We start from the raw sequence: 23,967 nt of genomic DNA on the forward strand, positions 1-23,967 counted from the left end.
TATTGATGCCAAAATGAACATGGGCCAACAGTGTGGGGATGCAGTCAGGAAGTCCAACCGCACCTTGTCGTGCATCTACAGATGCATCTCAAGCAGGTCCAAGGAGGTGATCCTCCCCCTCTATGCAGCACTGGTCAGGCTGCAGTTGGAGTACTGAGTCCAGTTCTGGGCACCGCACTTCAGGAGGGATGTGGACAGCATTGAGAGGGTTCAGAGGAGGGCCACCCACATGATCACAGGGCAGCACGGCAGGCCCTACGAGGAAAGGCTAAGGGACCTGAACCTGTTCAGCCTCCACAAGAGAAGGCTGAGGGGGGATCTAGTGGCCTGTTACAAACTAGTCAGGGGATATGAGCAGGCATTGGGGGAGTCCCTGTTCCCCCAAGCAGTACCAGGAGTGAGTAGAAATAAAGGTCACAAGCTGGCAGAGGGTGGATTCAGGCTAGATATCAGGAGGCGCTACTTCACTGTCGGGGTGGCTAGGATCTGGAACCAACTTCCAAGAGAAGTGGTGCTGGCTCCTACCCTGGGGGTCTTTAAGAGGACGCTGCATGAAAACCTTGCTGGGGTCATTTGACCCCAGTGCTCTTTCCTGCCATGGCAGGGGGTCAGACTTGATGATCTGTCAAGGTCCCTTCCGACCCTACAAACTATGAAACTATTAATGTTTTCCTTTTCCCACAACAGCACAAGAAAGTAGCAGTGCAGTCCATACTCTTGTTACATAAAACAGAAAACAATCCCTGCCCCCAAGCAGGTTTGATTTTTTCTGTTGCTTACATAAGAAATTCTCAATTAGTTGCAATAGAATTGCTCCTGAACTATACCATGTTAGCTGAGATAGGAATGAAGCCTAGACAGCAAAACAGAATAAAATGCTATTCTACTTTTTTCCTTTGTGAAAGACTCCCATTGATATGAGTAGAATTGTTGACAGTGGAATAAAGGTAAAATATTCAGTTAAATGAATTCAAATTGACCTGATTTTTCCTAGCTTACGTAACACATTTTTCCCCTCTCAGATTTAAAGAAAGATGTTCTGAACTATTTGAAAACAAATACTGTGTCTGAGTGGGAATACAGTTGACATAATAAATACTGATCTTTTTTAGATAAGCAGTCAAACACCATGTGCTCTGTCAGCATATCGGTGAATTCACCTGTTGGTGGGCTAGTAGTTCTCAATCAGGGTGCTGCTGGCATTGCCACTGCCTGGAGATATGTTGGAGGACTTTGGATGAATATGCAGAGCAGTGTGACTGTAATCAGTCAGTAGGACACATAAAAGAAAAGCTATCTGGAAGCTGGGATTTTGAAAAACACTTTCAGAAAAAAAATCAGACTTAATATCTAGGCTAACTCTGTAAAAGGAAGTACAACTAATATGGCAGCCTGGGCTACTGAAAATAAATGTCACCCAGAAAGGAGTTAGGAGAAGCATCATGCTGCAATGACTCCAGATGGGACTAAAAGAGCTCCAACCCAAAGTGGAGAGCCTCAGTAGCAGCTAAATGTGCAATAGCCAACTTGTGCTTGAAGGTGGGGAAACCTGAGCCCCACTATGCTCTATGTAGATGCATCTGGGGACAATTGTGTGCAGGTGGATCTGTTCGTTGCATGTCAGTGTTTTCCACAACCAGTGTGCCACCCAACCACTGCAGCCTAAAGCTGCACACTTAAAGCTGTGAACACTGGGCACAGCTAGATATTGCAGACTGGTTTGGTGGCAAAGGTATTCCTAATGATTCATAGATTCATAGATTCATAGATGTTAGGGTCAGAAGGGACCTCAATAGATCATCGAGTCCGACCCCCTGCATAAGCAGGAAAGAGTGCTGGGTCTAGATGACCCCAGCTAGATGCTCATCTAACCTCCTCTTGAAGACCCCCAGGGTAGGGGAGAGCACCACCTCCCTTGGGAGCCCGTTCCAGACCTTGGCCACTCAAACTGTGAAGAAGTTCTTCCTAATGTCCAATCTAAATCTGCTCTCTGCTAGCTTGTGGCCATTATTTCTTGTAACCCCCGGGGGCGCCTTGGTGAATAAATACTCACCAATTCCCTTCTGTGCCCCCGTGATGAACTTATAGGCAGCCACAAGGTCGCCTCTCAACCTTCTCTTGCGGAGGCTGAAAAGATCCAGTTTCTCTAGTCTCTCCTCGTAGGGCTTGGTCTGCAGGCCCTTAACCATACGAGTGGCCCTTCTCTGGACCCTCTCCAGGTTATCCGCGTCCCTCTTGAATTGCGGTGCCCACAATTGTACGCAGTACTCCAACTGCGGTCTGACCAGCACCCTATAGAGGGGAAGTATCACCTCCTTGGACCTATTCGTCATGCATCTGCTGATGCACGATAAAGTGCCATTGGCTTTTTTGATGGCTTCGTCACACTGCCGACTCACGTTCATCTTGGAGTCCACTAGGACTCCAAGATCCCTTTCCACTTCCGTGCCACCCAGCAGGTCATTCCCTAGGCTGTAGGTGTGCTGGACATTCTTCCTCCCTAGGTGCAGCACTTTGCATTTCTCCTTCTTGAACTGCATTCTGTTGTTTTCTGCCCACTTGTCCAACCTGTCCAGATCTGCTTGCAGCTGTTCCCTGCCCTCCGGCGTGTCCACATCTCCCCATAGCTTTGTGTCATCTGCAAACTTGGACAGAGTACATTTCACTCCCTCGTCCAAGTCACTGATGAAGACATTAAAGAGTATTGGTCCAAGGACCGAGCCCTGCGGGACCCCACTGCCCACACCCTTCCAGGTCGAAACCGACCCATCCACCACGACTCTCTGGGTGCGACCCTCCAGCCAATTCGCCACCCACCGGACTGTGTAGTCATCCAAGTCACAGCCTCTTAACTTGTTCACCAGTTTGGGGTGGGATACCGTATCGAAGGCCTTCCTGAAGTCTCAGTACACGACATCCACCCCTCCTCCTGTGCCCAGGCGTTTCGTAACCTGGTCATAAAAAGAAACTAGATTGGTCAGGCACGATCTGCCTGCCACGAACCCGTGCTGATTTCCCCTCAGCATAATTTGTCCTGCCGGGCTCTCACAAATGTGAGCCTTGATAATTTTTTCAAAGACTTTGCCAAGGATGGAGGTGAGACTGACAGGTCTATAGTTGCCCGGGTCCTCCTTCCTCCCCTTTTTGAAAATGGGGACCACGTTGGCCCTTTTCCAGTCCTCCAGGACTTGGCCCGTGCGCCATGAGCTTTCAAATATTCCCACCAGTGGCTCTGCAATGATGTCGGCCAGTGCCTTCAGCACCCTTGGATGAAGCTCATCCGGGCCTGCCGACTTAAAGGCATCCAGTTCTTCCAAATGACTCTGCACCATTTCAGGGTCTATGCACGGAAGTCTGGCGCCTTGCTGCTGCCTCTCTACAACCCCAGTGAGAGACTTGTCGTACCCCTCACTTAGGAACGCTGAGGCAAAGAACTCATTGAGGAGTTCAGCCTTGTCCCCCCTGTCTGTCACCAATTGTTTCTGCCCATTTAGCAGGGGTCCTATTCCTCCCTGGGCCTTCCTTTTACTCCCTATATATCTAAAAAACTATTTCTTGATGTTGGAATGGTGGCAGATGAGTCTTGTTCTCATACTCAAAGCCAAACAGGCTGTCAAATTTGAGGTCAGGAAGGAATTTTATCTCAGGTCAGACTGACAAGGACCCTTAGTTTTTTTTCTTTTGCCTGAATCTGCAGCATGCGACCCATTCCATTTCCTACATAAAATACACTCAGATAATCCTCACAAATTCCTCAGCAGTAGCAGACTTGTCTCTCCTGCGGCACACTGGAGGTTCTTTTTACTGGGCGCTTTATAGCTGAGGTATATGAGAGAGACCAAAATGGTTGTAGTTGGGGACTCTTTTGAACAAAATATAGCCTGGGAATGTGGCAAATGAACTTTTGTGGTCTAAGGACTTCCTTCCAGTCCTGTGTTACTAATTCCCCTCATCATAACAGGCTGTTCTGTATTTGACAGTAAAACAGCCACATACAGATATAATGCCTGTTTAGTGGTTGCTGGAGAATGTGTGGTAAGAGTTTATACCATCAGTCCTTAATGGCCAGCTGTCTGTGCAGAGACTCTTCTGCTTTACAACTATAAACTTTCTAAAATTTACTGCCACACTAGAGGGTCTGGCTGCTAGAAAATGCTACTTACAGGAGCACCAGGGAGACCTCGGGGACCCGGGTCACCATCCAGCCCACGAGCACCCTGCAAAATAGAGACACCACAAGAGGCTAAGCAAATCCTGAAAGGCATGGAGCACCTTCAACTTTCACTTGTTTTAGAGGGAGATGCAAGTGCTATACCCTTCTCTGCATGTGACTTAGGGATTTTTATCATAAATACAAACATTTTGGCAAACTGTTTTTTAACCTTTTTCAAACTTTATGCTGCCCTTTTGGAAGTCACATTAAATGTGAGCAAATTTTGCATACAGAATTCTGGCAATTATATGTATGGAATTAATAACTGCATTTTACATCAGTGGTGCCCAACCCTTTCACCATGTGGGCCAAATCGACAGTGCCAGGCCCAGCCACAGGCTGGATCCAGCTATTGGGGGGGATATGTAGCCTGACCCTAGTCTGACCACTGTGGGGCACGTGGCAGAGCAGCCCTGATCTGGACACACACTAGACGTGGGTGGGGAGTGGAGCAGCCCCAATCCGGATGCATCGGGGAGGGGAGCAGCCCAGCCCTGATCCAGATGTATGAGGGGGTAGGAAGATCTGAAGTGGCCCCAGTACGTGCCAGGGAGGAAGAAGCAGCCCAGCCCTGATTCAGATGCACCGGGGCATGGGACAGGGTGGCCCCAATCAGGATGTGTTGGGGGGACAGGGAGGAGCGCAGCCCTAATCCAGATGCGCTGGCAGGCAGTGGAGCAGCCCCTGTCTAGACATGTCGGAGGCAGGGAGCAGTCTGGGCTGATCCAGGTGCACAGAGCGCAGGCCTGGCCCTGATCCTGTGGTGCAGGAATGGCCCGAGCCAAGCTAGATAATGTTACACAGAGGTTCCACTGCTCCCCAGATGCCAGAAGCACCACAGGTCAGATGTCACGGCTCAGCGGGCTAGATTTGGCCCATGGGTCAGAGATTGAGCACCCCTGCTTTACACAGTCCTCTATCAAAAAGCACCAAACAGAACAATTTATCATGGGCTTTAACTAATTTCCTTTCCCTGAATCATTTCAAAACACACTATAAATACAGATCATAAAAAAAATGGCACCAACATGTGAATGGCAACTGCGTAATGTAAAGCAATTTATCTTAATGCTGTTTCTCATAAAATGGTATTACAATGCTTTATAGAGAATCAATTACAACCCAAAATGAAATGTTTGGAGGAAAGATGGAAAGAACAAGAAATTTCTTAAAGACAATAAATATTTCAATAGACAAGACATCACAAATAAGTGGACAAATAAACCCAGAGAGTTCAGAAGAAATATATGGCTAGAATAGTACAATACCAAAAAGAAGCAGAAGTAGGCCAGCAAATGTGTCCAAGAGGTCTAGAAGGGCAAATCATGGAGTCTTAAAAAAGCAGAAAGGTGGTTTTGATTTGGTTTCTAAGAAGAGAAGGCTGACAAAAATTACTTAGAAAAGATGTGATAGGTTCCATTTCCTGGGAATGTGCAAGTGGCTCAATCACTGCATCCTGGCCATAAATTTAGGAAGATTACAGAAGATAAAAAAAATAAATAAATCAGTTTAGAAAGTGATTAAAGGAAAGCAAAGGATTCAGTTAAGATTAATCAATCTGGGCAATTTCCTGGTAATATGGAAACTAGAAAAGACAAAAAGTGTGAAAGGCAGCAGGAAGGGAGATATTGGAATTTCTGAACAAGCATTTTATGTTGGCAACACTAAGAGAACTGGACCCTTGCACCAAGAAATAAAGTTTAGAGGGTATGTGCTGTGTTTTCCATATCCTCCATTGGACACTCAGGTTAGATTTGCACTACTCAAAAGAGCTTAACCTTTTAGAGAAATGGGCTGGGTACTTGAAATCCAACTAAACTGCACAGGGGATGGAGAAGTGAGAGACCGGGGATGGAGGTGGCCGCCAATGTCAGAAGGAACCAGGATGGCGAGAGGGAGATAAGGAAGGAGAGAGTAAGCAGAGCCTGCCATAGGGGAGGGGAGAGGGAGAGAGCCTGCCATAGGGGAGGGAAAGCTGGAGGTGGGATCAGTGACACAGCACAGGGCAGGGAAGGAGATGCACTGGATTGAGCTGCTTGCCTCTGATCCCCCATGCCACAAGCCAGATCCAGTCACTTTGGGGCTGGATCAAGCCAGTGGACCATATGTTGAACACCACTGCATTAGCCTGTCAGTTACTGGGAATAGGAGCTGAGTTCATGGAAATGATCTAAGTACTAAGGCAAGCAAGAGAAAACAGGAGACAGTAAAAGTGGAAAAGCTGAGGAGGATGCACTCAGCGAACAGAATATTCAGTGAATTCTAGTTATAGTGAAAAAGGACAATGTTGGCATACATATACATAACAATTAATTTTATGTCTTCCCAAAAGCATCCAAGAGCAAGAGGCAGGATATGCCAAGCAAGTGTAAATCCTGGGGACAAGGAAAGAATAGTAAGCGAATGAGATGAGCAGGTGCACATCAGTTATATGTACTGATACATAAACACAGATGACCAGAAAGGACACAGCTGTCTTTCTTCCTAACCAGAAGTATGATGACAACAACTGCTGAAGTAAACTTGTCAGAGAAAGCTGAAAAAGGCATCAAAATCAATCTAAATACGGAAAAGCCCAGAAAGTGCCCTTAAGTAATAACTCACTGACTAAAATGTTACTCATAGAGTGATCCATCTCCTCCTACTCACTCCATTCTAAAGAAATAACTGCTCATACTTACCTTGTCACCTTTCGGTCCCATTATACCAATCATACCTCTTGAACCTGGAGGGCCCTGGAAATGAAAAGTCAAAAGTATGTTGAGACTACTTAGACCATACTAGTATTTTCTTATCAGAAATACACTGATTTTCATGTAGATTTCTTACAGAACTATATGCTTTCTTCATATTTATTTTACTTTTTCCTATCTCTGCAGCAAAAATGTTGACTTACTATGGTAACCTTAAAATTTTACAATTAATAAAATAGCAAACAGAACACAGGTAGCTCAGATTTAGAGAAACTAAGAGATCGGTCATAATTTGCACAAAGGTGCCAAACACAAGTAAACTGCAATGTCAGAAAAATATTGTCTTGATCTGTTAAACATCACAGTGTTGAAGTTATGTCAATGTCACTGTAAAATGTGATCAAGAGGAGCTGAAAGTGTCCACAAAAAGATTCAGGTGCCTAAAGTAGGACTTAAGGAGAACTTAGGTACCAAAGTCCAATAGTTTGGCCCTGAAAAGCCCTAATCAATTCCTGCATCAACCCAGAAAGCACCTCAAGTCTTGACGATACCCATCATACTCCAAACTTGTCAGAATGCACAAAACAGGCATTCTTCTACCTGTGTTATGAGAGGCTCGATCTAACTGGCATTCTCAGTCTTTGCAAAGTTGGGGTCAAAGGCAACAACACCACAGATGAGAAGGCCTGAAAAAGTGTATATAGATCACATAATTGCCCAATCTTACTTTTCAGAGCAACAAAGAAAGAAAATAATATTTTGAGCATGAAAGTGTTATAAATTATGCCCTTACAACAGAAAAGCAGCTGTTGCATTGTGTTGTTTTATGCATGGAATTATGTTTATAGTCAATATGAGAATATTATTTTAAAATATATTGTTTTACCTGCCTCCTTTTTATAAACAAATGAAAATATTTTATTTTAGAAACAACTATGACTAAATGAGGCAAACTTATAGTGATATTTAAGAGAAAATACTTTACTGGAGGGCCTTGACTTCCCACATCACCTAGGATTCCTTGGTCTCCTTCCTCACCCTGAAAAAGCAAAGGTAAGAAAGCTGAAGCAAATCCACATCCTGAGTGGAACAACAGTCTGTCATGGCAAAGATTACTCCCTATTACTTGTTGATTCCCATCAATGTGTTCTGCACAAAAGGAAACTAACTTAAGGCAAATTCCCTACACCAAATTAGCAAATACACTTGTTCATTAGATGAAAGAGCAATTCAAATCTGTCTGCATAAAAATAGGCTTTTTTCTTGGGTGCATCATAGGCTTTAGGAACGAAGCATGTTTAAAGAATCTGAATGCTGATGGAAAGTGGTCATTTGACATAGGCAGAGTAAAAATATGTCAAACTGTTTTATATAAGCCTTTTTCCCCCCACAGTTAATATTCCTCGATTTATTTGTTCATTCAGATAAAAAGATGTGATATGGTTTAGGTCAGAGTCTGAAAATCAGTTCTGCAGTTGGTAGCTCTTCACTGCAATCCAGCATGATCCTTCAGAGTTACTATTTAACAGACAGTACATTTTAGTAAACCCATATTTGACCAGGCAATTACCTTCCTCGTGCTGTTAGAGAGTGGAACTATAACTTCCAGTGCCAGGCTGATTTGTAAAAGAACCATTCTGGGGGTATAACAAGAGTTCAGTGATTCTTATATCTCATTCGTTCAAAAAAAGGAGGAACCAATTCCAATAAATTAATATTTTCCTCATTCCATGTAAGGAAAGGGTTTTAGTGCACAACTTTTTGTCCCTACTTTTTAAGTTCATTTATCTTTTGAAAGGCTCTAGTTCATCTCTCCTGGAAAGACAAATCCTCTGTGGATGAGTTACAGCATCAAGAAAGGCAGTGGGGATTCCCTAAATTTCCCTACAGAAACCAGAGTCTGAAAAGATGTCATTCTAAATAACCCACACTTTTGGATGATAATGTAGTTGAACTGCAAAACAGATTTGGTCCTTGCCCATTTCCTTTATATCTGTTGCGTTTTCCCTTTCTTATTCTACCTACACCTAGTTATCTCTCTCCTCTCCTCATTCACTTCTGCTATCATAGGTATTCCCTGATTGCCTACAGAATTTCTTTAGACTTATATCTTAATATTTTTAAACTAATGAACCCTTTTTGTATTCTTGAATTAGTTCAATAACAAGTAAAAGGACAATATGAAAAGTGAGAAGGGAATCGCCAAGCCAATCATAAATGCAGAAAAGAAATGAACAAATTAGCAGATGATGATGTTGGCTCAAGTACAGTGCAGCAAGTCACTTTCTCTGCAGCACTGTGGCAGAACAAACATTAATTTTGATAACGCTTTTTGAAGAAGTGGCTAAGCCATTGTTATTTTGCTACCAATCACTTCCTTTCCATATCAGTTCTCCCACTAAAACACTTCCTTACCTTATGACCCTGTCTTCCTGGTTCACCAGGCTCTCCTTTTGCACCTTTATGACCCTAAGATACATTAAAAAAATAAATTAACACTATTTGCAACTTGAGATACAGGGTCTTCCAACACAGACTGCCTAGCGCTATTTGGGAGTTCCCTCTACAACACCTCTTTATAACAACCCTCTTCATCTGCCTGCTCATTGATACATGCTATGATAGCCATTTTACCACCTTCAGAAAAACACATTCCCATATCTAGCAAAAAAGCATTTCCAACATTCAGCTAATAATTCCCTCATAGAGACATTATCCCTGGACTTCTTATGAAAAAAACGTAACATAAAAGAAATCAGAATTAGCAAGAGACAAGATGGTATTATTTCAATTTGGCACATTAGTCTTCGTAGGAAAAAAAAACAGAAGACTAAAAACTGGGAATAATTTGCATGTCTGAAATTTTTAAGTTATAAATGCAGCAATGAGATATTTAAATGGTGATGGCTCTTTTTGGCAGTTGAAGATGAAATGGCACAATGCTCAATACAACAGTACCAAATACAATCTTCATTGAAACTAATATCAAACCACCTTAATATCAGGCCAGCTAGTTCCCACAGTAGTAATTCAAGGAACTAGCCTGTATTTATAAAGGTAACACATCTAACTAAAGCCAACTCATTTGCTTACCTTCATCCCTGACAGGCCAGCATGTCCTGGACGACCAGGTGAACAAGCATTGGGACACTGAAAAAGTATCCACACACTGAGTTAATGTTCATGAGAAATTTTAAAGATTTATTATTAAGACAATCTTTTCCAAAAAGATAAGTAAATGTCTTACCAGTGGATCTCCATCATGTAGCCCAATTGTTCCCTAAATTAGATGAAATGTTTGAAAGTTAATAAAAAGGAGTTAAAAACATTCCTGACATATTGGATAGTATGGTGGAGGAAAGCAGAATTTCTGGATTTTATCTTTGGAAATGCAATCAACCCAAAGGAACTTTAATATGCTCAGTGCCACAAACAGCAGGATTTTGGATGCACCTGAAAAAAACTATACTCCATCTTAATTTTGCTTTTCTACAATGCAAAATAACCTTCTTTTTTCTTTTAGAAGCTCTTGCAGATTTCTTTTATATATTTTAGATATCTACAGTTATATTTCTATAATTAGATGTAAAATAAAATAAAAGTTTTCATATAAATTCAGAGTAAAAGTTACATATGAAATCAGTACATCCTAAAAACAGGCCATCTTGTTTTCTTTAAAATAACCATAGCTGCCTCTCATTTTCTTATGTGGGCCATCAAACGTATACATATCCCATTTGGCTGTGCAGTGCAACATTAACAAGTTGTTATATGATGTTCTCAGGAGAAGTGCATCTAAATTGAAATTTACCAAAAACTGCTTTTAGATTTGGGATTCTTAAAGAAATTGTTTGGATAAATGTAATGAAAATTAAAGTGCTGTCTCATGTTGAAACCTTGTTAATTTGAAATTGAGCAAAATAAAATCTCCTTTGTATAGAAAACATTTTTTCCCAATTTATGGCAGCTCAGTGCTCTGGAGCAGGTCTGTCCAACTGGTGCCCTGTAGGCTGCATGCAGCTCCTGGGCTCCCACCCGGTCTCCTCTATGGCTCCAGGTCTGGGTACCCCAGCCACCTTGAAGCTGAACAGCCATGGCCTAGAGACAAAAATCCTTTTCACACCAGAAGAATGGATAGACAATTCAGGAGTCTGTCAACCAACTGTAATGAAGAAATTAGAGATCTGTGTACAAACAGGAATGGACTCAGCAGTGAAAGGAAAGTTTTTAGGAAATGAAATGAAGTTCATCGAACCTGGAAGGGAGGACTGGAGCACATTAGGAAACCCCACTGTGTGGATGGAACCAGTTCATGGGAAGGGCTGGCAGTTTCTTATATGGAGAAATGCCTTCTGTTGGACTAAGGAAGCATAAGGAAACCATAGGAGGGCCTCTTCAGGGAATAATTTAAATCATGGGTGGGCAGTCTGTCCCGCAGGCCGATTTCAGTCCATGGCAGGCTCCATTTCCTAGCAGCCCCTACCCACGTCACTGCTGCTGGTTTCCATGGAGAGCCCCGGAGGGGCGCGGCTGGGACAGCGCAGGGCCAGGGTTTTCGAGGAGACCCACCCAAGCACCACTGGCAGGGTGCACAGCAGGGTGGTAAGCCAGTCCTGGGCTACAGCCAGGATTTTGCAGTGGTGACAGCATGGTCTGGAGCTGTGGCACAGCCATGATCTGCTGCCTGCATGCTCCTGCCCAGGGTGTGCAGGCAGTGGATCGCGCTGACACCATCACAAAATCCTGGTCCCAGCCCCAGAGCAGCTCCTGGCCCAGCAGTACACCCTGCCAGCGGTGCTTGGGTCAGTCTCCTTGGAAACCCTGGCCCTGCGCTGTCACAGCCCCACCCCACCCAGGATCTCCATGGAAACTGGTTCAATTACATGGGCAGGGGCTGCTGGGAAATGAAGCCTGGACACTGGGCAGATCTGCCATTTTGCCCACCCCTGGTTTAAATCCTGAAGGCTGAAATTTGGAGAAGGCTGCTGGAATACAAGGGCATATGATGGCCCAATTGGAATGAGGTCAGTGAACTTCAGGATTCAAAAAGGCATTGAACTACCACTGAAAATAAAGAAGAAACCTCAAAACCTGGTATAGATTCCTGCTCTGTATTTATCTCCTAGTTATTTTTCTCCATTGTATCATTCACATTTTCAAGCAACAGGTTACATACCTCCTATACCTCCCAAGCACCAGACTTTTCTCCAGACCCAGATGCCAGCTGAGCTCCCTCATCAACACAGACCACATCACATCATCACTGGACCAACTAACATGAATTATACATCAGAGGTCCATTCACTTGCAACTCAACCAATATCATATATACCACCACTTGTTTCCAATACCCCTCTGCTGTCTGCATTGGACAGACAGGGCGATCCCTACATGTAAGAATGAATGAACACTGATTCAACATCAATTCCAGACAGGCAGACAAGGCTCTGGCAGAACATTTTAGCCTGCCTGGACACATCCCATCACTGTCCTCAGAGCAGCTGTTCAGAGAAAACAAAACTTTAAAGCAAACCTGAACAGGAAAATGGCAGAACAGGAAATTATCCATAGACTGGATTGTGTTGAGTATGGTGTAACACAAGACTACAGGTTCTTATCCCATTATCTAAATTAGCTTTTATAACCCCTATGTCCCTCAACAGGCTAACTGCTTCGTTTTTCTCTCTCCTATGAACCTTGCCTCTCCCAGCAGTTCCCTTTCCTTTTTTCCTCCCACTTCCCTTTGTATTTTAATCACTACTTTCTAATCAGAAGCTCAGCTTCCTGCAGCCCCTTCATAGCACCTGATGAAGTAAGCCGCTGCCAATGGAAGCTTATACATCTATAATTTAGTTGATCTGTAAGCTTATGCATCTATAATTTAGTTGGTCTGTACAAATCTACCCTGCTTTCTGCCTGACATGCAGTGTCTTCCAGTGACTTTCAGTTCGAATTTTCACAACTTGTGAATACCAAGAATGCAAACAACCTGAAAAACAAATATCCCTGTTCAAAAAAGGCCCACAGAGGAGAACCAGAGGCACTGCTCTGAAATGTTTGACTCACTCAATAGAGGTATCTTTTATGGAACTATAGGGACAAATGAGGAGATTTCATTGAGATGATAGGATAAGGCAGCTCATACCTCTTAAACCTATTGTTTTAGGCTGTCTACAGACTCAGGAAGATAGGACTGTGGCTGTTACACTTAGGTTCACATTTTTTAAATTTGTTTGCAATCACAAGAGCTAGAAATTTACTTTTGTATTAAAAGTAAAATTAGACATTATTGTGTAAGTCTAGGATCTGGGGCTCTATACATGAGCTGACAGTATCTATGTTTTAATCCTGCCCTGATGATATTCCTTGTCATTTCCTTGACTGTATGGGGTTTTGCCCACACAAGAACAGCAACACTTCTCCAAACAATAACATACATTAAAAATAATCACTCACCCTTTGGCCTGGTGGTCCTGGTAGGCCTGGTAGTCCTCTCTTCCCAGGTTCACCCTAAATAATTTAGGATGAGTTTCATTAGTCCACAGTAACGACTTAGCAGCTGCATATTCAGGCATGCAGTCACTAAGAGTGAGGCAACTAAAAGGAAAGGCGAAGTAGCTGGTCTGAAAACAGGAATGCTCAAATTCAGGAATTCAACTTTCATAGTGGGAAATAACCTTAATTCTAAGAAGGAGAGAGGTTGTGCTCATTTGTGTCTTGTCTCTTCAAATTTCTCCTAGGAGCAGGAAGTACTTTTCAAGCATATGACTTAAGTATTTGGCTACGAGGATAAACACTACAAAAAATCCTATACCCAATGGATAAAGATATCATACATTAAGAATCTCTTTGAATAACCCAAATGCTAATCCTAAGAAATATTTAGCAACAGTTCTATTCAGTGATATGAGACAGAAGTCCTTGGAAAAAATAATTTATGACTCTTGTAGTAAAATACTTCAAAAGATATAATGCACACAACAGTGCAAAGTTACAGTTCTACAGATAGCCTTAATGTTGTCATTTCCTAAATTTTAGCAGCCCTTTTTACAAATCTAGGAATCTTTTCCTGCAGTGTTTGGTTGGTTTTTGTGGGGGAGGTTGGCTGTTTGTTTTTTGTATGCAGGGAAAACAACACATGTTTTTAGCTGCTGGCACAGTGCTGTTAACCCCCGTTTGCTGGCTAGAAGTAGTTCTGGGAAATAAAGTAGAAATAAATGAACATTTCTGGCAAACAGTTTGGTACTTACTGGTGGACCAACACGGCCAACTTCACCAGGAAGTCCTGCTGCACCAGGGGGACCCTATAACAACCAAGTAAAAGACATATATATAAATTATTTAAATAATGTGTATGAAAAATATCCAATCACATAAGAAATATTTTTGCAAACAGAACAGCAAAAAAAAAAATTTCAATAGGAACACACATGTATAGTTGCCCTGGATACACCAACAGGTCTAAAATGTTAATTAAAAATGGTGCATATTAATAAAGAATATCAAAACTAAAACAATCAGCATATGGGTTGTGAAACATGATACTTACAGCTGATCCAATAATTCCCTTACCCTGTAAAAAAAGAAAATTTGCTGAGAAGGTTTCTGACAGTTAATCTGATTGGATGGCAAAGGTAGGAACATTTTGCTTGATCAAACACAAAATCACAGTAATTCCTTCAACACCTGCATAGCAAAGCATTAGTAGCTTGACACTGATATGATCAATATTTTGGTAACTTTCACTGATACTGAATATCAGATATAGAGTTTGTTGTGCAATACCTGATTTCAGAAAGCAATGGAAACAATTCTGTTGATTGACTAAGCTAACCTGCAGCAACATGAATTTATAGACACAAACAATAAAGTATGTTGCAAAGGATTAAAATATTAATTCTTTTAGGCTTAACTATTTATCAAGCACTGAAACCCATAACAAAAGCTATACCCTGACACTACACCAAGAACATGTAAATGAGCAGTCATTGAAAACAAAGGAGAGAAACAAAGGAGAAAAAAGCCTTCCCAAGTCTCTAAAACCAGTAATCCACGTGTAGGGCCCAGAGCTGGCAGGTGCCTGATGAGGGCAGCCATTTTGGAATCAGGGGCTGCCCATATAAACAGGGCAGTTCGGCTGCCTAGAGACCAGGCGGCAACACTACCTGGCTGGAGGGGCTGCTGGTGTCATCTGGAGGTAAGGGAGGAGCTGTAGGGGACGGTAAGGAAGCTCCTGGTCCTGGGCATGACCTAAAACTGCACCCTGCCGGGAGTGGGTGGCCTGGTGGGGCTCTCAGTGGCGCGGGAGCCCCCAGGAAATGCCAGGCCAGTTACCACCCCGGTGATAGGTGGGTTGGGGTGCCTTAACCCCTAGCCCCCACAACTGGGTGGGTTACCCCTTGTTTGGAGGGCCTGGAGGGTGGACCTTTGGAGAGAGAAAAAGGGCTATAGACTCAGGCCTGTCTGGACTTCCCCTGACTGGTCCACGCTGGGGCCAGGACCGGAAGGGTCGAAGGGCCAGGGGCCCAACACAAGGAACACGCAAGAGCTGTGTGCCTGGGGTCCTGACTGGCCTGGAGGTGGGCCAGGGCTAGTAGCCAAAGTTCCCAGGGGGACCACACCCAGAAGGGGAAGCAGTTCAGGGAGCTATGCTACCCAGGATGAAGGCGGATGAGACTGCCTGAGGAGAGGAATCCAGGTGGGGTTCAATCAGGAGGATTCTGGGGCCCAGAATGGGGGCCGGTGGTTATGGTAACACTTGGATGCCATCAGTGAGGCTTGGGCTGTGGTATAGGGGAGGAATGGAGCTGCAGATAGTGCTCCCTGGCATCGGGGCAGGAAATGGGCAGCCTCCTGCTTGATTAACATCTATTAAATAATTAACAACAAGGCATGGTGGGAAAGAAGGCAGGCAGGTAGCCCAGAAACAGGTGGGTGGGCCACTGGGAAGTCAGCCCCAAGCAGGCCCCCTGTTAGCCCATGCTTCCAGATGAGCAGGATAAGCTGTTCCTGTTTACACTTTCATTAGATTTGTGCCTCATAATTTTAAGGAGAGATGCCCAAGAAACAAATATTATTCTTCCATCTTGGCATAAGATATTTCCCCTAATAAGTTTGAATCTGAATCCTGCAAATACTTAAGCATGTGCCATTCAAGTCAATGAAACTGCCAACCTGTAAAGCTTCATCCATGCTTACGTCATTGCAAGACAAGAATATAAGACTGTCAGAGACTGGGTCATACCATAGGTGCATCTAGCCCAGTATCCTGTCTCACAGAGAGAGAGAGAGAGAGAGAGAGAGGATATTGAGGTGGAAGGGTAAACGGGGGAAAGCCCAAAATTTTCTACCTCCTGCTCCTCCCACAGCAGCATTCCAGCAGTTGGGAGCCATAACTGCCACCAAACGCTGGGAAAAAAGGACATTGTTAAATCACCTGGGTGGGACAGGGCTTGCAAACCAGTGCAGAGATTTCTCTTCAAGGGTAGTATTAGAAGAATTTGAAGAATAAAGGAAGAATTTCAATTGTATCAATAACGTAATTCAGTTTCATTTTACCCTTCTAATACAAAGCAATAAGTAAACTTTCTTGTCTACAACATTTAATGTATCTTTCCCTCAGCTATTAAATAACTCTTGCATGTTGCAATTCAGACCTATGATACAGCCATACCATAATACTAGATACAAGGGAAACCTTCATAGATGTTAGGGTTGGAAGGGACCTCAATAGATCATCAAGTCTGGCCCCCTGCATAAGCAGGAAAGAGTGCTGGGTCTAGATGACCCCAGCTAGATGCTCATCTAACCTCCTCTTGAAGACCCCCAGGGTAGGGGAGAGCACCACCTCCCTTGGGAGCCTGTTCCAGACCTTGGCCACTCAAACTGTGAAGAAGTTCTTCCTAATGTCCAATCTAAATCTGCTCTCTGCTAGCTTGTGGCCATTGTTTCTTGTAACCCCCGGGGGCGCCTTGGTGAATAAATACTCACCAACTCCCTTCTGTGCCCCCGTGAAGAACTTATAGGCAGCCACAAGGTCGCCTCTCAACCTTCTCTTGCGGAGGCTGAAAAGATCCAGTTTCTCTAGTCTCTCCTCGTAGGGCTTGGTCTGCAGGCCTTTGACCATACGAACTGCCCTTCTCTGGACCCTCTCCAGGTTATCCGCATCCTTCTTGAAGTGTGGCGCCCAGAATTACACGCAGTACTCCAACTGCGGTCTGACCAGCGCCCGATAGAGGGGAAGTATCACCTCCTTGGACCTATTCATCATGCATCTGCTGATGCACGATAAAGTGCCATTGGCTTTTCTGATGGCTTCGTCACACTGCCAGCTCATGTTCATCTTGGAGTCCACTAGGACTCCAAGATCCCTTTCCACCTCTGTGCCACCCAGCAGGTCATTCCCTAGGCTGTAGGTGAGCTGGACATTTTTCCTCCCTAGGTGCAGCACTTTGCATTTCTCCTTGTTGAACTGCATCCTGTTGTTTTCTGCCCACTTGTCCAACCTATCCAGGTCTGCCTGCAGCTGTTCCCTGCCCTCCGGTGTGTCCACTTCTCCCCATAGCTTTGTGTCATCTGCAAACTTGGACAGAGTACATTTGACTCCCTCGTCCAAGTCACTGATGAAGACATTAAAGAGTATCGGTCCAAGGACCGAGCCCTGCGGGACCCCACTGCCCACACCCTTCCAGGTCGAGACCGACCCATCCACCACGACTCTCTGGGTGCGGCCCTCTAGCCAATTCGCCACCCACCGGACTGTGTAGTCATCCACATCACAGCCTCTTAACTTTGTTCACCAGTATGGGGTGGGATACCGTATCGAAGGCCTTCCTGAAGTGTAAGTATACGACATCCACCCCTCCTCCTGTGTCCAGGCGTTTCGTAACCTGGTCATAGAAAGAGACTAGATTGGTCAGGCACGATCTGCCCGCCACAAACCCGTGCTGGTTTCCCCTCAGCATAATTTGCCCTGCCGGGCTCTCACAAATGTGAGCCTTGATAATTTTTTCAAAGACTTTACCAAGGATGGAGGTGAGACTGACTGACCTATAGTTGCCCGGGTTCTCCTTCCTCCCCTTTTTGAAAATGGGGACCACGTTAGCCCTTTTCCAGTCCTCCGGGACTCGGCCCGTGCACCATGAGCGTTCGAATATTCCCGCCAGTGGCTCTGCAATGATGTCGGCCAGTGCCTTCAGCACCCTCGGATGGAGCTCTTCCGGGCCTGCCGACTTAAAGGCATCCAGTTCTTCCAAGTGACTCTGCACCACCTCAGGATCTACGTATGGAAGTCTGGCGCCTTGCTGCTGTCTCTCTACAACCCCAGTGAGAGACTTGTCATGCCCCTCACTTAGGAACACTGAGGCAAAGAACTCGTTGAGGAGTTCAGCCTTGTCCCTCCTATCTGTCACCAATTGTTTCTGCCCATTTAGCAGGAGTCCTATTCCTCCCTGGAATATTAATCATTCAATAAAAAATCCCACTTCTTCATATAGACATTTCTATAGTCACATGCTGACAGCACTTATCTGCAGGAGGGATCTGTTATCATAATGCAGCCTCTCTTCAGAAGAAAAGTAACTGCTGAAGACTCTGTGAATTCCCTTTAAAATTTTCCTTTTAATCATTTTATTGCTAGGAACTAATAGTATTTCCTAGTGTTATAATACTAGTCATACCTCTAATACAATGCCTAGTGATAAAAGAAAATGTTTGAAAGGTACCCACTATATGGTATTTAGCCAGTTGTACCTGTGGGGAAAAATTTCAGGTGAAGAAGAACAACTTGTGCCCATTACTTAAGAATGATTTTCAAAGTGCCCCTGAGTATTGTGTTGTAGCTGTCAGGCAGGCCAGTGAAACTGTGCTTCTGCTGGAGGCCACTGGAGAAACAGCGATGCATTGTCTGAAGCTGTTTTCCCAGAATGGGTCCTTCATCTAAAAGGACCAGATAAATTCCCATCTGTAAACTAAGTGTGAAAGTGGGATGAATGGCATATATTTAATATGAATACAGTGGTCTAACTTTTCAGACAATAATAAATACGTCACTTACTGGAAGCCCATGAGCTCCAGGCAATCCAGGTTCACCCTGAAAAGTAACACTGGTATTATTAGTGTGTCAAGCTCAATTATCATGCTTACTGTTGCACACAACATACAAGAAGATACAATCCTTCATTCTGGGCAGCTACCAGCAAAAAGGCGTAGTCTGCAATCCTTCTTCACTTTGATTTAACACTTACTTGAGCCGTCCTTTTAAAATTATACAGTCATAAGAAAACAGGCCTCTGGAAGGGACCTTGGAAGTTTAGCTAGTCCAATCCTCTCCTCAGGGGAAAGACATGCTTGTTTAACACCTAGCAAGTATTTGTCTAACCTGCCTCTAAAAATGTCTGGTAATGGAGATTCCACAATCTCTCTAGGCAGACTGTTTCACTATTTAGCTACTATTGATTAAGATAAAGGAAAGCAACGTTTAGCATAAGAAAAGGCTGTAAATAAATATTGGCCTTATTTTCAGGGGGGAAAATTGAACGTTTTGGTTATTCTGCCTTCCTATGATACATGTTCTACATTTGAATTACAGATTAACTCAGATTTTCCAGCTGTAATTGTCCCAGTATTATATAGTCTAATCATGCAAGATAAAGAATACCCTATTAGAAATGCTCAACATATTCAACTCCTTGTAAAGTCAGTGGGAACTGAAAGGCTTCAGTACTTCATAAGGAGCATAGGAGTGGGCAATTATTTGGACTGGAGGGCCACTTAGCAGGGTTTGGTGAGTTGTGGCCTGGGTAAGCACCCCTCTCCCTGCTGCCGGGTCAACACCCCACCCCCATCCCTGGCTCTCAACAGGTCACCAAAACTTCCTATGGGGTAGATTACTGGACCAGCCTGGGACTCCTGCAGGCTGGGCAAGGTCAGCCAGGGGATGGGATAGGATGCGGCCGCAGGCAAGCAGGGAGTGGCATCCAGAAACAGGATTGATGGCAGGGCTGGGGTCAGGATCGCAGGCAGGTGACAGCGCAGGGCCAAGGTAGAGCTGTGATCCACTCCCCACATGAGAGATCGTGACTGGTCCAACCTGGGAGAGGGGCAGAGTGCAAACCCGTGACCCAACCCCAGCTGCCAACCCCAAACACCCAGGCACACTGTATAGCGCAATTGTGGAGCAGCTCAGCACAGCCCAGCCCAGCAGCACAGGACGACCCCAATGGATCATGACCAGGTTAGGTAGCTGGATAAAATCCCTTGGCAGGCCAGATCCTGCTTGTGGGCTGTATTTTGCCCACTGCCGGACTAGCAGAATCAGGATCCATTCTATTTAACATTGCTAAATTTAAGGAAAGAGAGAATTTCATTAGCTTTGTTAAAATGATCACATTTGCCTGTGGGGGGGAAAAAAAAATATTCCAAAATTGAACAAGTAGCCTTAATCTTACCTTTTGTCCTTTTCGACCAGATGGGCCAGATGATCCATCAGGTCCTGTCAGTCCCTTAAGAAGTTAGGTGTAACATGTTTATACAATGCTAATATTTTTTTGTTAAAATAAAACAATGAAACTATCACATGAAATAGTTAGCAAACGCTGCAGGAAACTTAGAGCAAATATCTAATTTGATACAGGGATAGTTTTTCACAATTCTATTCCGTATTCAAATGTTGTCAGAATTCAAAAGTGTTCGTTTGTGGTTATCAATACTAGCAATTGTGGTATGCTGCATTCAACAACTTCTTACTTAAATTCCATATTAATAAAATGGTGATATTAAATTAGACAAATTCCTCTAAATCACAGCCTTTTCCAACTGTTAGACTTACGATTTTCTGTGGTTTATGTTAAAAAATAACAAGTTGCAATACTTTCCACCCTAAACACTTGTACCTAGGATACTGGAGCAAATTTCCAGACTATCCCAGAAGCCTACCTGAATGTTTCATAATCAGATAAGATTGATGACCTTTTCCTGACCTCTCTCTGCTGTAATCAGCTCATTAGGAACATAGAAATTAGTATTCAGTTAAGCAGTCACCCCTTAAAAAAAACATGTTTATCTCATTAAATGTATGCAAATAGATTCTGTTCTTCTGTGATATGTATATAAACACACTCCTAAGCATAACACCATATGCTGGATGTAATGCATGTACAGAAGTCACAAATGCCAACTAGGAGCTACCAACATGTATCCAAAAAAGAGTATTGTTTATAGCTTAAAAAATTTCCCTTATGAGTTAGTCACCTGGGGCCACGGCCTACACTAACACAGCTAAGTGGCACAGCTACATGTCAGCAAGGCATTAGGCTGACCCACCACAAAGACAGTTTAACCTGGAGAAAATACATCTTCTCTGTGAAAGGTGACAGAGGATGTAAATTATTTCCTCAAACAGCTTCTCCCAGAAGCTTTCTGTGAATCTTTACCCTCTCTTTTCTCCTTAAATAAACTGAAGAGTTTACAGTTGAAGGACAAAGGATAAAAAATGGGTTCTTAATAGTAAGTGGAAGCACCTGGAAGAAGATTCTCTTCCCTCACTACTCCAGAATGCAATAAGAAAGGACAGGAATATTTTGGACAATACAATTTTCCTCAGGTTATCCCACACTAGTCCATTCAAGGTTCTTTTCACGCAGTCATAAAACTGGCCTTCTCTGTGTTATTTCCAGCTTCCAGTGACCACAGTGGTGTCAGAAATGACTGGGCCATAAATTCAGTATCTGAGGAAAAAGAGACTCTTTGGGTTAGGTGTTGAATCTATGTGGCTGCCTCAACATAAATATGATAGTCACACAGCTTCTGTGCTGAGAAATCCCTGAATGATAGCTCCATCTAGCTGACACAAGTTTGACCAGAATTTGGCCCTTAAACTATACTACCTGTCTGAGAGCAATAACTATGGCATTACAACCGGGAATTAAACGAGGGTTCATTTGTCTTCCTTTTAGTTTTCAATGTCTTAATCAACATGTGGCTTAAAACATTCAAGAGATCTACTACAAAACCCTTGCTTTTATATTTGTCCAATATTTCCCCTTTTTTGTGAATTTCCAGTAATTCAGAGTGTGACCCAGAAATTTTTCTTGTTAGTTTGATTTCCTGCAGCTTATAATCACTGTGCAGTATTCTGGTTCCGTTTATTAAAACCGACAGTGGAACAATTTGCAAGGAACAAGATTAAAAAGGCAGAACTGACCCAGCAATTTAAGAATGGGAGAAGACACTCTGAACTGCAAGTCCAGATACATGATCGTTTGAATCCCATGCCAGATGGATGCACAATGGAAGCATAATTAGTCTTCACTATATTTGAATTTCATGGTGTCTTATTATTGGTTCTATTTTCATTCATGCCTTAAGACCAGGGTACGTGCAACACAATCCTATAGCAAAACAGCGGTGTTCAAGAAAATGTTGTGCATTAGGTGACTATGTTGTCATGTATTCTTCCAAAGGAAACAAAAACTGAGTTTGGCAGAAAAGGGGAAAAAGATTTTCAAATGGTTGATCTTTGCCTCTCGTGATTTGCTATGCTGATTTGCTGGTACTGCATTCATTATTTTGGAATTGAGTCAATCTGGAAAACTGAAATTAACAAGATCTTTGCAGGATCAGGTCCCTATAATTTTGGAATCTTAACATTTTCAACAGAAGTATTTAATTCACCTCTGTATAAGATCTTTGCAAAACAAAAAACCAACTTATAGCACCATCTTACAATTTCATATAAATTTTAGTACCTTCATTATTCATGTAGAGTATCTCTACTTAAATGGCTATGTTAGGTCTTAGTTTTTTACTTGTTTTTATATGATAAATTATCCTTCTGCCAATTATACAAACTAAATCTTAGTACACTTAGACCCTGGCACAAGATGCAAGTACCAGTATGCAAAGAAGCAGTTTATAAACACTGACCTCCGAAGAACAACAATGAAAAGTTTCCCCAAATGTACAAATAATATATTTCCACTGCCAGTATATTTTTTTTCAAGGGATTAATATTACCTTTCCTATTCCCTTGAATTGTTGTTCTTTTGGTCCTAGGAGGTTCTTTTCCCATGGAAAAACTAGGTCATAAAGGAAGTAACAACCACTGGGGATGGATTGATGTCCTTGTTTCAAAATAATGAACGTTGAAGTTACTGTTTCTCTTAAGATCTCATTTATCTTGGATGCACTGTTAAAGTTCACCCTTATGTTCCAGTTCAATAAGGCATAATCATTCACTTGATCCCAGCTCACTTAGTTCACAGCCTCAGTTTAAATGTAAATATGACTCCCCTCCCTTTACAAGGTCATCATTGCTATCAAGGAATTAAAAAAATCCAATTGGGGAAAAATGTACATATTATATAAATCTATTCTAATGTATGAAGTAATACAGATAAAGAAACAATCATCTGCCTAGGTCTTTAAATAGATTTATGTTTTCAAATAATATTTTGATTGCCCCAAAATGGTTATACTGTGTGTGCATATGTTTATTTATAAGCAAATAATAAAAGTACTCATGCAGCGACAATGAGGTCAAATTAAGCCTTTCTACTGCTTTGTGTCTTGCACCAAGTTCATGGCTTCATCCAACTTTAAACCTTTTTGTTTTATGACAGTCTTCACCATATCTATTCAATAAATCCTCAGTTTTCCAGTTTTTCATTCCTTGTACTCAGCTTGCATGTCCTTTCTAGGTCCATTTTTGACGCATCCAAATGATCACCGCCATCTTTCCTGAACCTTCTGCAACAGCGTTCTTTCCTAACCTATTTATTCTCTTGATTTTATTCTTTCCAGTTTTTAAATTCTCAATATTCCCCTCAACTAACTCTTTTTGACATTTGAAATTTTTCATTGGATTTCCTCATTCTTCAGCATTACAACCCATCCAATACAACTGGCATATCAGGTGCTTTATATACACTGACTTTTATTTTACTGAAATATCTTTAGCTCTCCAAATCTTGCAGATGATATTGACCTCATAGCAAGAATATACAGACAAGAACTAACAAAGCAGACCAGAAAAGCAGAAAATTTGAACTGAAAAGCAGCATG

At 42.9% G+C, this 23,967-nt stretch overlaps 1 protein-coding gene across 2 annotated transcripts in view; it reads right to left on the reverse strand.

Moving 5' to 3' along the window:
- COL9A1 (collagen type IX alpha 1 chain) overlaps nucleotides 1–23,967 on the reverse strand; it is a 97,399-nt gene that overhangs the window by 43,996 nt on the left and 29,436 nt on the right. For both annotated transcript variants that reach the window (XM_006263154.4, XM_019496724.2), the window contains 11 exons: nucleotides 20,355–20,408; nucleotides 18,962–18,997; nucleotides 14,456–14,479; nucleotides 14,157–14,210; nucleotides 13,363–13,416; nucleotides 10,154–10,186; nucleotides 10,000–10,056; nucleotides 9,322–9,375; nucleotides 7,892–7,945; nucleotides 6,895–6,948; nucleotides 4,164–4,217 (listed from right to left, as the gene is read on the reverse strand). In XM_006263154.4, coding sequence (XP_006263216.2) covers nucleotides 4,164–4,217; nucleotides 6,895–6,948; nucleotides 7,892–7,945; nucleotides 9,322–9,375; nucleotides 10,000–10,056; nucleotides 10,154–10,186; nucleotides 13,363–13,416; nucleotides 14,157–14,210; nucleotides 14,456–14,479; nucleotides 18,962–18,997; nucleotides 20,355–20,408 — 528 coding nt within the window. The remainder of the gene's footprint in view (nucleotides 1–4,163; nucleotides 4,218–6,894; nucleotides 6,949–7,891; nucleotides 7,946–9,321; nucleotides 9,376–9,999; nucleotides 10,057–10,153; nucleotides 10,187–13,362; nucleotides 13,417–14,156; nucleotides 14,211–14,455; nucleotides 14,480–18,961; nucleotides 18,998–20,354; nucleotides 20,409–23,967) is intronic.

Source organism: Alligator mississippiensis, chromosome 1 (genome assembly GCF_030867095.1).
Source record: "Alligator mississippiensis isolate rAllMis1 chromosome 1, rAllMis1, whole genome shotgun sequence".
NCBI lineage: Eukaryota > Metazoa > Chordata > Crocodylia > Alligatoridae > Alligator > Alligator mississippiensis.